This window comes from Pseudonaja textilis, chromosome 8 (genome assembly GCF_049901715.1).
Source record: "Pseudonaja textilis isolate UNSWEBS1 chromosome 8, rPseTex1.2, whole genome shotgun sequence".
Taxonomy (NCBI): Eukaryota; Metazoa; Chordata; class Lepidosauria; order Squamata; family Elapidae; genus Pseudonaja; species Pseudonaja textilis.
In genome coordinates, this window is record NC_141997.1 from 44,396,606 (window position 1) to 44,411,342 (window position 14,737).

At 40.4% G+C, this 14,737-nt stretch overlaps 1 protein-coding gene across 2 annotated transcripts in view; it reads left to right on the plus strand.

Moving 5' to 3' along the window:
* Positions 1 to 14,737, plus strand: part of PCDH9 (protocadherin 9) — a 799,375-nt gene that overhangs the window by 493,957 nt on the left and 290,681 nt on the right. The window contains exon 3 of one of the 2 annotated variants that reach the window (XM_087938035.1): positions 11,919 to 12,120. In XM_087938035.1, coding sequence (XP_087794161.1) covers positions 11,919 to 12,120 — 202 coding nt within the window. The remainder of the gene's footprint in view (positions 1 to 11,918; positions 12,121 to 14,737) is intronic. The other variant, XM_087938037.1, reaches the window with a different exon arrangement.

Consider the following 14,737-nt stretch of genomic DNA (forward strand, 5'->3'; position numbering starts at 1 on the left):
CAAGACCAAGTGAGGTACTAATACCACTCTATAGAGCCTTAGTAAGACCACACCTGGAGTACAGCATCCAGTTTTGGTCACCACATTATAAAAAAGATGTTGAGACTCTAGAAAAAGTACAGAGAAGAGCAACCAGGATGATTAGGGGATTGGAGACTAAAACATACGATGAACGGTTACAGGAACTGGGCTTGGCTAGTCTTGGGAAGATAAGGACCAGGGGAGACATGATAGCAGTCTTTCCAATATTTGAGGGGCTACACAGAGAGGAAGGGGTCAAACTATTTTCTAAAGCACCCAAAGGCCAGACAAGGGATAATGGATGGAAACTGAACAAGGAGAAATTTAACCTGGAAATAAGGAGAAACTTTCTGACAGTGAGAATAATCAACCAATGGAATAGCTTGCCTTCAGAAGTTGGGGAGCACCATTACTTGAGACCTTCAAGAAGAGATTGGACTGCCATTTGTCAGAAATGGTGTAGGGTTTCTTGCTTGGGCAGGGGATTGGACTAGATGACCTATAAGGTCCCTTCCAACTCTGATTATCTGTTAAATCTGTTAAAGTGTGATTCAGAATGAGCCTCCCACCCCAACAAACAAAGAATAGATAAGCACAAGCATGGATATTCTTCCAACATTAAGATACCGTGCATGTTTTGGGACAGGTGAAAGTTTTTGGATGGATGCAACTGAAGTTCAGCTGTAGGGAGTTTTCTTGTTTTGTTTTGTTTTGCTTTTATGTCTGATAGCTCCAGACACTGGAAGCTGATTTGAAGCTAAAGTAGGGTTTTCCTCACCTGTGTCAGACCTCAGGCAGAAGAGGTGAGGAGGACAGAAGGAAAAAAAAAAAAAAACAGGCAGAGTGAGGAATATTTATAGATAGGAAAAAAAATACTGTTGCTCTTTCCTACCCTGTTTGAGAAATGTGTTTGGTTCACCCTGATAGGATTTGTGGTTTTAGACTATGCCTAAACTGAAACCAGAGTCTGTGTGAATAAATATTGCTTGCATGATAAATAATTTGACCATACTCATGCCCCATATTGTGACATTTGGAGACACATAATTCTTTGTTTATTAAAAAAAAACAAAAAACAAGCCGATTGTGCATAACTCACAGATGGCAAGAAGAAATAGATGTTCTGTAGCTCTTCCTTTTGACCTATAAATATTCTCTAAGGGAGAAATGAACCCATCTGTTTAAAAGAAATCATTTTCTCTCTTAACCATGATAGAGAAACTAGCATGTATGTCTGTTTGTTTGATTGACTGCCTAGTTACATTCAGTAAAACACACATTAGTTGCAGACCAAAAGGAGATTGGCTGCTAAAAAACACCCCAAGACTCAAAGATAAAATATTGAGAAATTTCACATAGAAGTAGTTTGTTTATTTTTTGTTTGATGCGTAATTTGATAGGGTCACTAACTTTGTTTTGTTGATGTTGTTGCCTGTTGGCAACTGAATCAGATGAGGAAGAGGCGTGGGGTACCATGTAAGCAATCTGACAGCTCCGAGGGGGAAGAGGGAATGGAGCCGGCACAGAGAGAGAGAGAGAGAGAGAGAGGGAGGGAGGGAGAGAGAGAGAGAGAGAGAGAGAGAGAGAGAGAGAGAGAGAGAGAGAGAGAGAGAGAGAGAGAGAGAGAGGTGGAGCCTGGGCCATCCATCAGCCCTCAGATGAAGAGTCGACAGCCCCCAGGTCTGGAGGTGGCTGATGAGGAAGAGGAGGAACAGCTGGGTCCAGTGCCTAATTCGCGGTTTGCAGAAGGCAGAGGAGAGGAGAGCAGTGGAAATCTATGGGCCGATCCTTGGGACCACTGCTAACAAAGCCCCACCCTGGAATAAAAGGCAGGGGGTGGAGATGAATAGATGTGGCAGACAACTATTCATCTCCCCTTCCAGACAGACTTACTTGTTAGCCTGAGGTGAAAGAGGGGTATCTGCATGCAATCTATTCTTTAGAGTTCAGATTAGCCCATAAAACTGCAGTTCAAACAATGGCACGGTTTAAAATTATTCTTAAAACATTTTTTTGCAGCCCTAAAAAGAATAGGCTATGAAGCACATATGCAAATAGCTGAGAACTATGAAACCATTTAAAAGACATCCTAAAGGTGCTTTTCAAAAAAAAATAATACAACTTTGTTTGCTTTTCCCCTTGAAAACATTTCCCTTCTCATCCAAGAAGCTTCCAAAGTTCTGGAGAAAGATTTTCAAGGAAAATAACCAAAAAAGTCCAGTTGCAGAAGGCAGAGGAAAGGAAAGCAGTGGAAATTCATGGGCTGGCCCTTTGGGACAACTATGACCTGGATGATTGAGAACATGTAAAAGATCATAAATGAATATTCCTTGAGTCCCCTCATAAACTCTAACCAGGGTTATCTCTGCTTTCAGGCTGGGCTTTTATATGGGTAGACAATACTGTGAATAGTTAGATCCTAAGAAATGTAAGATTGAGTACTTCGATGGTGAGTGTTTCACAACTGTGTTGCACAAACTAGGGCAGCTACAACACCCAAGTCTTCTTGAAAGATTAACTCATTGTGAGTACATTGCAAACATTGGTAATAGTCTTTATGATGTTATACCTACAATATTTTTCTTGGACACTTTTCTATTTACTGAATAGAATAGCAGAGTTGGAAGGGACCTTGGAGGTCTTCTAGTCCAGCCCCCTGCTCAAATAGGAGATCCTATACCATTCCAAACAAGTGGCTCTCCAGTCTGTTCTTGAATACCCACAACATCTGAAGGAAAGCCATTCTACTGGTTGATCTCACTGTCAGGAAATTTCTCCTTAGTTCTAGGTTGCTTCTTTCCTCAATTAGTTTCTATTCATTTGGAAAATAGGTTGATTCCCTCTTCTTTGTGGCAGCCCCTCAAATATTAGAAAACTGCTATCATGTCTTGCCAAGTCTTCCTTTTCACTAGACTAGACATACCCACTTCTTACAACCACTCTTTGTATGTTTTAGCCTCCAAGTTCCTCTTCTCTGCATACTTTTTCCCCTCTTTTCTGCACTCTTTCTATTCAATATTTCAACATTGTGAAATACACACACACACACACACACACACACACACATATATATATATATATATATATATATATATATATATATATATATATATTTGTTTTCTGAGGTTCATCGAAACGTTGCCTAGATACTTTGAATCTTACGCGGGAGAAAACCCGAACAACCAAAGATCCACATATATATATATATATATAAAATCTTCGGCAACAGAACTTAGCTTTTAATTTGTTTGTCACTATATTACCTTATAGTTTATTGGAACAGCACAAAAGACATTTTCTAATCTTACTTCAAAATATTCATGCAAAGTGGACTGCAGGTTTGAGTCTGTACATGCTGTGATTTCAAATATAGTGACAAAGAATACATGTGTAACTTAAACTCTGCAAGTTATACTGTGCAATTACAATAAGAATGACATAACCACAATGGAAAAAAAAAAAGAGGAAGAGGAACCTTCTAAATATTCATGCCATCTAATCACAAGAACCAGGCTTTGTATAAAAGTCAGTATTGTCTGGTGAGTAACGGATAATGATTTCTTATCTGAACAATGTTAAAAAAAGAGGGGTTTTAAAAATGTATGAGTTCCACGTTTTTATGTATATTGAAATAATAGTCATAATGAAATTCTTTATATGTCATCTCAGAAGAAAGTCTCATTGGGTTCAATGGGCCAAAGTCCCAGGGAAGGGTGTATAGAGACCCCCCATTTATTTCAAAAAGGTGTACACCCAAATAAAGAAACCAAGATCTTTAATATTTCCTAGTAGAAATACCCCAATGCTTTCAATCAAATGGCATTGCAGCTTGAGTCTGTTGTTTCATATTATTTATTTATTTATTTTGGAAGGTAGAAAAAAAGTTGAGAAAAGCTGAGGTAAAACTTGAAGATCCAATCCGGGTCGGTCACTGGAACCAGAGGGTTTAGTCTTTCATGCTTTCAGACTTGTGCTGGAGCCCATTCTCAGGGAACATCTCTCTACTGGAATGTGTGCTTTGGTCTACTCTATGAATCTTATTTATGTGGGGTTTGGTTGGCTGTGGCTTCATATTGGTTGATTGGTATATTGATGGCTGGCTATTAGATTGTTCTTTCCTTGGGCTGCCAAGTCCTTGGCACCGAAGTATTTGGTAAGTTGATGTTACATCAGCACTCCTGTTGACTGAAAGAGGGCCTGTTTCCCAGGCTTCCATCATTTCCCCATCTTTATCTCAAACCAATCAACCGATAGGAAGCCACACCCAACCAGGCATCACATTAATATGACTCATAAAGTAGACCAAAGTACACATTCCCGTCAGGGGTGGCTTCAAAAAGTTTAGCAAAGGTTCTCTGTCTGATTGCTGGTTGGGCATGGCCTAATTGGCCTCCTGCACCATAGCGGGAGGGAGGGGCATTTTTGCCCTCCCTGGGCTCCAGAAGGTTTCCTTGAGCCCCCTGGAGGACAAAAACAGCTTCCCTGGGCTCTGGTGGCTCTCTGGAAGCTGGAAATGGATCCATTTCCAGCCTTTCTGAACTTCCAGGAGGCCCATTTTTTGCCCTTTCTGAGCCTCTGTACCTGCATCTAAAATGGGGGTGGAGGGGAGGGATGGATGGGGCCACCCAGGAGTGGGATTTGTGGATTCTCCAAACTGTGAGCTAGGGGCACTCCTGAACCCCTGCGAACCCACAGCAGCCCACCCCTGATTCAGGTAGAGAGAAGTTTCCTGTGGAAACCCATGTCCAAAAACTTGGAAGACTAAACTTCTGGTCTCAGTGACAGACCCAGATTGGATCCTGCAATATTATTCTGAGACACATATATTTGCCTTCATTCATGAAAACTTGAAGCAAAAAGCTTGTCTCAATAAGTCTTTAAAACACAACCCTGGATGGGTTGGTCTGTATTAATACTCCGATGGTGCAGACATAGTAATATGGCTGGAGATTAATGATCATTGTCACTTCAGACTTGATTGGAAGAATCATTATCTTTCAAGGTCACATCTCCACTTTAATTACTGGTTCTGTAAGGAAGCCTTCTAACCTTGTTACAAAACTCACTTCATCAATTACAAACAAGCCCTTCAAGTCCAAATGCTACGGTGTTCACATAGGTAGCCAGGTTTATCTATCTTCCTAATTTGGTTTATTTGGACTTAAGTACTACAGTGTTAGTGTATGTACAGTAGTCCTGACATTATCTGGAACCCAGCTCTGCACGGCACTAAATTAAGTGTTGGGATGAAGCAAAATGCCATTAAATAAACAAAGCATTCAGCTTCCATGCTTCATTTCAAAATTCAAAAAGGGAGTTTATGCATATTATTGAAAATGAAACATATAAGGAAGCGATTGTATATATTTCAACTTCTTCCCATGGAGCTGTTGGAAGTGCTGAGAAACAAGTACAGCATCTATTAAAGAGTGCTCATTCCTCTTCCATCTGCCAATAAACCTGAAATAAGATATGACTACTTTAATAACCCACATATTTAATGCAGTTTATTAAAGCAGCTATTTTTTTTTAGGTGTCTAAAGGGGAAAAAAAAACTAGATAAGATGTATCTCCCTAATCTTAAATTCAGATGATAGGACCAAGTTGTGCAATAGTGGTAGAAAATAAGTGTATGCATGCATGCACACACACACATTTAGACACAACAATTTTACATTTAAACCACTTGAAATAACAATGTTTTGGCATAAATGTCTGCGTAGCATCCACATTAGCCCTTTCCACAAAGTACTGAAGCTTGCAAAAGAAAGCTACAGCTTTCTGTTTCCGTGTTGTTTCTTTGTCCCTTCCGTAAGCAAATTAAATTTGACGTATCTTAATTGTGCATGGGAGTAGGTTTGCATGCATGGGTGTGAGTGATACTATTACAAAAACCTCCATATTTTTCCTCTCTGTTGGGAGGAATATATTGTTTGCTTCTAAAGCACCATTTGAAATAAAAACTCTTGTATTGATATTTTTGCTTCAGTCCAGGAAAGGTTTAACTGTTTCATACTGATTTTGCAACTTTACCTTTCTTATGAGACATATCTGGATGTGGTTGTATGTAGTTCAATTTTCCCCCTTTCCAAAAGTGATGGATTTCATCTCTAAGGTGTCTTTCGAATAACATCACCTTTTTGGTTGGGAATTCAAAGATTCCAACATAGATAGTGAAAGTTTATCCATATGTTTCTATCTCTTTTACTTTACCCCAAATTATGCATATGACAATAACATGATAAGTAGCATGTTAGATATGATAGGATAATTTAGTCTGGTTATTTCTGGCATTAACCAATGAGGGTAGGGACCAGGGGTGGGATTCAAATTTTTTAACAACCTGTTATGTGATCATGGCTTAGGTGGTGGGTGTGGCTTGGTGGTCAAGTGACTAGGTGGACATGGCTTGGTGGTCATGTTATTTGTTGGGTGTGACCAACTTAATATCACTCACATCGAGGCATGCATCTCCTTGCCTGGCCTCTCATGACTGTGGGGATGTTGCAACAGTCGTAAGTGTGAAAAATGGTCATAAGTCACTTTTTTCAGTGCCATTGTAACGTTGAATAGTCACTCCATACAAGCAAAATACCAGCAAAGGAGGGGGAAAAAAACTCCAGAGAAGTTCCTGAGACAGGAAGTCTAGTCCTGCCAAGAATGTAATAAGGGTTAACGGAGAGGCAGTTTCTGTAAGCAACACCAGAATGTTTCCTTCCTACCTTCCTTACAGGATTAGGCCAGTAATTTCTTCTAACAACCGATTCCCCGAACTGCTTAGAATGTTAACAACCGGTTCTAGCGAATAGGTGCAAACTGCTAGAATCCCACCCCTGGTAGGGAATCTTGTTGGGATTAAAAAAATACTACCAAAGATTTAAGTTGTTGTTCCTGAGTAAGTGTTACACAATAATAGATGTACCAAAAATAAAAAAGGCTAGATACTCTGAATCCCGTTATCACATTTTTTTTACCTCTTCGATCCAGTTATAGTGCCCCATAAGTCAAGCCATCACAGTGCAATACCTACATCCCTACCATTGCCCCTTATTAGTGTGAAAATTCTTTTCAGCAATGCAACTGTATACAATCGGAAGAAATGCTGCTTTCTGCAGAAAATATATATTGATCTCTAATGGATGAAGTGTGGTGGCTCATGTGGTTAGAATGCTAGGTTAAGCTCATGTTCGAGACCTCAGTGCTGCTGCATTTTGGGGTTAGTTTCTGTCACTCCCTCCAGCTCCTTGTGTAGACATGAAAGGAGCCCCCACGGGTACCCCCATAGTCAATGGTGATGTCTCCAGTAATCCTTTCAATCAGAAGCACCTTGAATGGTGCCTCCTGACACGAGTGGGATGGGAACCTGATGGGTATTTTTGGGAAATAAATTCATTTCAAGTTGGATTTGGACTCCCCAAGCAACAATTCCATATGCAAAAGGAAGGACATTTTCTATAAATTTGATAAGAAATGTGAATACCAGTTACTAAATATCTGCCCAGAGACATGTTTGTGTGTCTGTGTGTATATACTGTATATATATATATATATATATATATATATATATATATATATATATATATATATATATATATATATATATGTGGATCTTTGGTTGTTCGGGTTTTCTCCCGCGTAAGATTCGAAGTATCTAGGCAACGTTTCGATGAAGTCTCATTCATCATCTTCAGGCTTCTGTCTCCGGCTCTGTGCTTTTCAGAGTAATGTGAGATTGCAGCTGCTTCCTCCTTTTAACTGCCAGTGGGGGTGGGACTTGATTGGGTGGGGGCTTGGCTGTGTTCTGATTGGGTGGGGGTGTGTTCTCATTGGTAGAGGGTTTGGTTGTGTTCTGATTGGTTGGGGGGTTAGCTGTGTTCTGATTGGTTGGAGGCGTGTTCTGTTCAGGTGGGGGCTTGGCTGTGCTCCGGTTAGTCTTAGTTGCTGGGGGATTTGAGCTGGTGAGTTGTGATCTTGCTGTTTGGCTTCTAGTTCGTGGTCCTGTTGCATCTTCATAGTGGGTGTCGGTTTGCTTCATGTATGGCTCGGAGGGGTTTGAAGTGGGTAGTGATGCAGCTGTAGTGCAGCTTCTGGTCCATGGTCGTGTCTCATCTTCTGAGTGGGTGAGAGTCTGTTTTCTACATGGAAGTGTGGTGGTGGCATCTTGTGTGGCTCTCATGGGTGTGGGTCTGGTGTCCTTCTTCATGTTAGGTACTCGTCTGTTCATGAGGGCGGGTTTCCAAATGGCTGGAAGGCGGGAGGTGTCATCTCGTTTGTTCATGCTGTGTGGGCGTTTTTCTATCTCTATGGCTTCTCTGATTATTCTGCTGTTGAAGTGTTCGGTTTTGGCGATAGTTCTGGTATTTTTAAAATCAATTTCATGTCCTGTGGCTTTGAGGTGTTGGACCAGGGAAGAGGGCGTTTCTTCTTTTTTGATTGAGTTCTTATGTTCTTCAATGCGTGCATTTATTCTTCTGTTAGTTTGTCCAATGTATGTGGTAGGGCAGGCAGTGCAGGGGATTTCGTATACTCCTTGGTTTTCTAATTCGATTTTGTCTTTGGGGTTTCTTAGGATGGTGGATATTTTTCTGTTTGTGCAGAATGCTGTTTTGATGTTATGTTTTTGGAGGATCTTGCTGATTTTGTCTGTAGTGCCTTTTATATATGGGAGGAGGGCTTTGCCGTTTTCTTGTTCTCTGTCTTGGATTTTGGTTGGGGTTTCTTTTTGGATTAGGTGGTTAATCTTCTTTCTTTGGAATCCATTGGCTGTAAGTACGTTGGTGAGAGTGTGTAGTTCGGTTTTTGGTGTTGTTCATCGGCTAAGCATTTTGTTCTGGAGATGAGTGTCTTGGCTACGGAATTGATCTGTGCTGGGTGGTGGTGTGAGAGTGCATGTAGATAGCGGTTAGTGTGTGTTTTCTTCTGGTAGATGGTGTGTCCTAGGGAGCCATTGGATCTTTTGTATACCAAGACATCTAGGAAGGGAAGTTGGTTGTTGGCTTCTGTTTCCATGGTGAATTGTATTTTGGGGTGTAGGCTGTTGAGGTGTGTGAGGAAGTTGTTCAGTTTTTCTTTCCCATGTGGCCAGATTATGAAGGTGTCATCTACGTATCTGAGCCAGAGTTTGGAGTTTGTGGTCGTATTTTTCTAGAGCTTGTGTTTCAAAGTGTTCCATGTAGAGGTTAGCGATGACAGGTGAGAGGGGTGATCCCATGGGTGCTCCTTCTATTTGTTTGTATTTTTGTCCATTGTAGGTGAAGTATGTATTGGATAGGCAGTGGTTGGTTAGATCTAGGATGTGCTTGGGGGGGTTGTATTTGTTTTGGATGGCTGTCAAGGCTTCTTTTATTGGCACTTGGGTGAAGAGGGATATGACATCGAAGCTTACTAGTAGGTCGCTAGGTTGTAAGTTTTGTTTCTTTATGATCTCGATGAACTGGAATGAGGTCTCCCCAAAATACACAAAGAAGGAACCCCACTCAGACCAATAGTCAGCTCCATAGGCTCACCTCTACAAAACCTAGCCAAATTTCTCGCCAAACAACTACAACCTTATGCAGAATCCATCAACTCACACGTAAGAAACTCATTCCAGTTCATCGAGATCATAAAGAAACAAAACTTACAACCTAGCGACCTACTAGTAAGCTTCGATGTCATATCCCTCTTCACCCAAGTGCCAATAAAAGAAGCCTTGACAGCCATCCAAAACAAATACAACCCCCCCAAGCACATCCTAGATCTAACCAACCACTGCCTATCCAATACATACTTCACCTACAATGGACAAAAATACAAACAAATAGAAGGAGCACCCATGGGATCACCCCTCTCACCTGTCATCGCTAACCTCTACATGGAACACTTTGAAACACAAGCTCTAGAAAAATACGACCACAAACCCAAACTCTGGCTCAGATACGTAGATGACACCTTCATAATCTGGCCACATGGGAAAGAAAAAACTGAACAACTTCCTCACACACCTCAACAGCCTACACCCCAAAATACAATTCACCATGGAAACAGAAGCCAACAACCAACTTCCCTTCCTAGATGTCTTGGTATACAAAAGATCCAATGGCTCCCTAGGACACACCATCTACCAGAAGAAAACACACACTAACCGCTATCTACATGCACTCTCACACCACCACCCAGCACAGATCAATTCCGTAGCCAAGACACTCATCTCCAGAACAAAATGCTTAGCCGATGAACAACACCAAAAAACCGAACTACACACTCTCACCAACGTACTTACAGCCAATGGATTCCAAAGAAAGAAGATTAACCACCTAATCCAAAAAGAAACCCCAACCAAAATCCAAGACAGAGAACAAGAAAACGGCAAAGCCCTCCTCCCATATATAAAAGGCACTACAGACAAAATCAGCAAGATCCTCCAAAAACATAACATCAAAACAGCATTCTGCACAAACAGAAAAATATCCACCATCCTAAGAAACCCCAAAGACAAAATCGAATTAGAAAACCAAGGAGTATACGAAATCCCCTGCACTGCCTGCCCTACCACATACATTGGACAAACTAACAGAAGAATAAATGCACGCATTGAAGAACATAAGAACTCAATCAAAAAAGAAGAAACGTCCTCTTCCCTGGTCCAACACCTCAAAGCCACAGGACATGAAATTGATTTTAAAAATACCAGAACTATCGCCAAAACCGAACACTTCAACAGCAGAATAATCAGAGAAGCCATAGAGATAGAAAACGCCCACACAGCATGAACAAACGAGATGACACCTCCCGCCTTCCAGCCATTTGGAAACCCGCCCTCATGAACAGACGAGTACCTAACATGAAGAAGGACACCAGACCCACACCCATGAGAGCCACACAAGATGCCACCACCACACTTCCATGTAGAAAACAGACTCTCACCCACTCAGAAGATGAGACACGACCATGGACCAGAAGCTGCACTACAGCTGCATCACTACCCACTTCAAACCCCTCCGAGCCATACATGAAGCAAACCGACACCCACTATGAAGATGCAACAGGACCACGAACTAGAAGCCAAACAGCAAGATCACAACTCACCAGCTCAAATCCCCAGCAACTAAGACTAACCGAGCACAGCCAAGCCCCCACCTGAACAGAACACGCCTCCAACCAATCAGAACACGGCTAACCCCCAACCAATCAGAACACAACCAAACCCTCTACCAATGAGAACACACCCCACCCAATCAGAACACAGCCAAGCCCCCACCCAATCAAGTCCCACCCCACTGGCAGTTAAAAGGAGGAAGCAGCTGCAATCTCACATTACTCTGAAAAGCACAGAGCCGGAGACAGAAGCCTGAAGATGATGAATGAGACTTCATCGAAACGTTGCCTAGATACTTGAATCTTACGCGGGAGAAAACCGAACAACCAAAGATCCACATATAAATACCCATGAGAACCTCAGAAAAATATATATATATATATATATATATATATATATATATATATATATATATATATATATATATATATATATATAAAATCTTTGACTAGACCAAATATATGTAATATATTTATTACTGTCTTTGTTGAGTCATTACAAGGGGGAAAAAAAGTACAGTAAAAAGGGAAACAGTTGAATACAGCATTTATTATTGGGGAAGGGGAAAAATAGGATGGTAAAAAAGCATAGTTAATTAAAAGTTGGGTAACTTGATGGAGATCTTTGGCTACCTGATATGTGAGTGTAGGTTAGCACCCCTTACAAAAAATAATAAATATAAAATTTGTCTGGGTGGCCCTCCTATTTGGAAATGATTGGGGCGATCGACCATAAATATAACCATCTATCGAAACAGAGGGAGGGGTGAAAGAGAAAAAGAAGAGCACTAATCAAGCTTGTCCTGTGCTCTTCTTTGTAGTCTCAACGTCGTGTTACGTTTCACCTCCCCGATGGTTCACAGGAAAGCTGCAGTGACAGTGGCCTAGGAGATCATGACCCTGTGGGTAGTGGAATGCTGGTCTCACACCCTCTCCCTCTGGTTCAGCCGCAGGACGAATTCTACGACCAGGCTTCCCCGGACAAGAGGACCGAAGCAGATGGAAACTCGGACCCCAACTCTGGTGAGTGACATTTTTTTTGGCTTTCATAAACATCCCTCTACAGAGATAGGGTGTTCAGACTTGGTTTGGTGGTGCCTGAAAAAGGAGGCAGATGAATGTGTAGGATGCCCAGAGCATCCTTCGGATAGCAATTGAAGCTGGCTGAAGGATCAAAGTCACTAATAAGATCAGGAAAGGTATTTGGGAAAAGAAGATAGAGGAGAAACATACAGGTGGAAAAAAAGGATAGAAGAAAAGGATCACATTGTTGCTACTTGCTGCACATATATTTGTTTGGACTCACTATTTTGTGCTCATATGTGGTTTCGGGATTGATAGAAAGAGCTTGTTTCCTTTTCTAAGTTTCTTTCATGAATGTACTGCTAAGGCTTGGATAATATACACTATAGAAGTCATTTATTTAATGTAATTTATTGGTTCCATTTGGTTGTTTCTAAAAATGCTGGACTTCAGCTTCTTAATCTCAGGCCATCATGACTGGCCTTTGGTTGTTTTCTCCGTGGTTGATTGATTTTCTTTCTTTTTTTCTTTCTTTTTGTACTTTCATGAGCAAGATTATATGTGAAACATAAGATAATTTCTGTGAATCATTCCTTAAGGAAACTGTTGTTTGTTTGTAAATTTAAAGCCAATTTGCTTGAAAAACCAAGACACATTTTAGCCTGGTTTCCGTCATTTGGCCTTGAGTTGTCTCCTTGCATTGTGAAAATATAAATGGTAACACACGAATATGGTTTCTAACACCATTCCTTAGTCCAAAGCTTTTTTTCTACTGCAAAAATTTGAATGGAATCCTTCGGCAAGTGTGACCTTTCCTAGCATTGTTCCTAAGTAAATTATTGCACTGCACTGAAAATTTCACAGGTTGGTGATGATTGCATTGCAGGTCTGGTGCCAGTACTCTGGATAGGCCTGATGAAATAGGAGATGTGTGACATCACAATATCACACAGAATTAGCCTTTCTACATTGATTGAGATAACAGAGGGGTCTTGTTGTTTTTCGATTTAGATATATTGCATCGTTTTACTATTTCACGCACTGATCTTATTATTTATCAATTGCAACAGAAAAAAAAGGTCACCAAATTTTAACACGAAACAGCAATTTTCAGGAAACTTTTTTTTTTTTTTATGTAGAGGCTGTGAATATGCAATTTATCATCCTCCATATAATTTCAACATTTAATTTCAACACACCAATCTACAGCAGATGACAAAATGGACTGTAGTCCATTGTTGTTGTTGTTATTATTTACTTTATTCATTAAACATGAAACTCAGTCAACTGAACATTTAAAAATGTATCACAAAAATCATTGACTGGCGCCGATGGATGATATGGGTTGCTGCCAGCGTCCTAGGTATCAACCAAGTATCTTCTTAAGATGTACAATATTCCGAGTAGTGCAGGGTTTTTTTGCAATTCTGTTGGTGTTATTGCAGGAAGCTGCAATTTCTTGATGTATTTTATAAAATTCTTGGACGTGATACCAAGTGTCCCAATGACAATGGGTATCACTGTTGCATGTTTCATCCATAATCACATGGTTTCAATGGCCAGGTCATGATAGTTCGTGATTTTTCCAGTGGTTGTTGTTATTGTTATTATTATTTTGTTGTGGCATAACACATGTGTATGTGGCCCACAGGATAGATAATTTAAGTGCTTCTTTGGAAGTGTGTCTAAAGGGAAAATATATTTTCCTCTTTCTTTTTGCTTATTGCTTTCATTGTTCGACCAATTAATATATGAGAATATTTTAATATATTCAAATATACATAAACATAGACATTGCTCCCAAATATTATCATGGATCGTTTATTTTCCATTGCTGTTTTGTCTGTGGCATTGTATTTTAAATTGTGGGGTTCTTGGTGCTCATCAGAACCAGAAGAGTTTATTTCTGATAATATCCAAGTGACTTGCCATATGAGCATAAGCACTGATGATGTTACCTGGTTTGGTAATAAAATGTCTGCAAGAAAACAGTCAAGCTCAGACATTTTATTACCAAACCAGGTAACGTCATCTGTGCTTATACTCATATGTCAAGTCACTTGGATGTTATCAGAAATAAACTCTTTTAGTTCTGATGATGTTACCTAGTTTGGTAATGAAATGCCTGCAAGAAAACAATCAACCGGAGAGAGCAACAAGAAACTCACAGTTCAACCCTGAGCAACAAGCAATCAAATCTTTATTAGGTCACAGACCAGCATCCCCTGAGTGAAAAAAATATTCTCTTCTATTAGTATTTCAAAATATTTCAACCGAGAGACTTCAAATGGAGAAAAACAAACAATTCAGATTCTGTTTATCTGTTGTTGATGCTGCTGCTTTGCACGTTCATCTTTTTGGGATGATTGGTTCCACTGAATTCAGAATAAGAGAGTTGGAAGTGACCTTGGAGGTCATCTAGTCCAAGCAGGAGACCCTATACCATTCCAGACAAGTGGCAGTCCAGTGTCTCCTTAAAATACTCCAGTGAAGGCAATTCTGAAGGCAAGCTGTTCCAATGGTTACTTGTTCTCATTGTTAGGAAATTTCCTCTCAGTTCTAATTTGTTTCTCCCCTTGGTCAATTTCCATCCATTGTTTCTTGTCCTGCCTTTTAG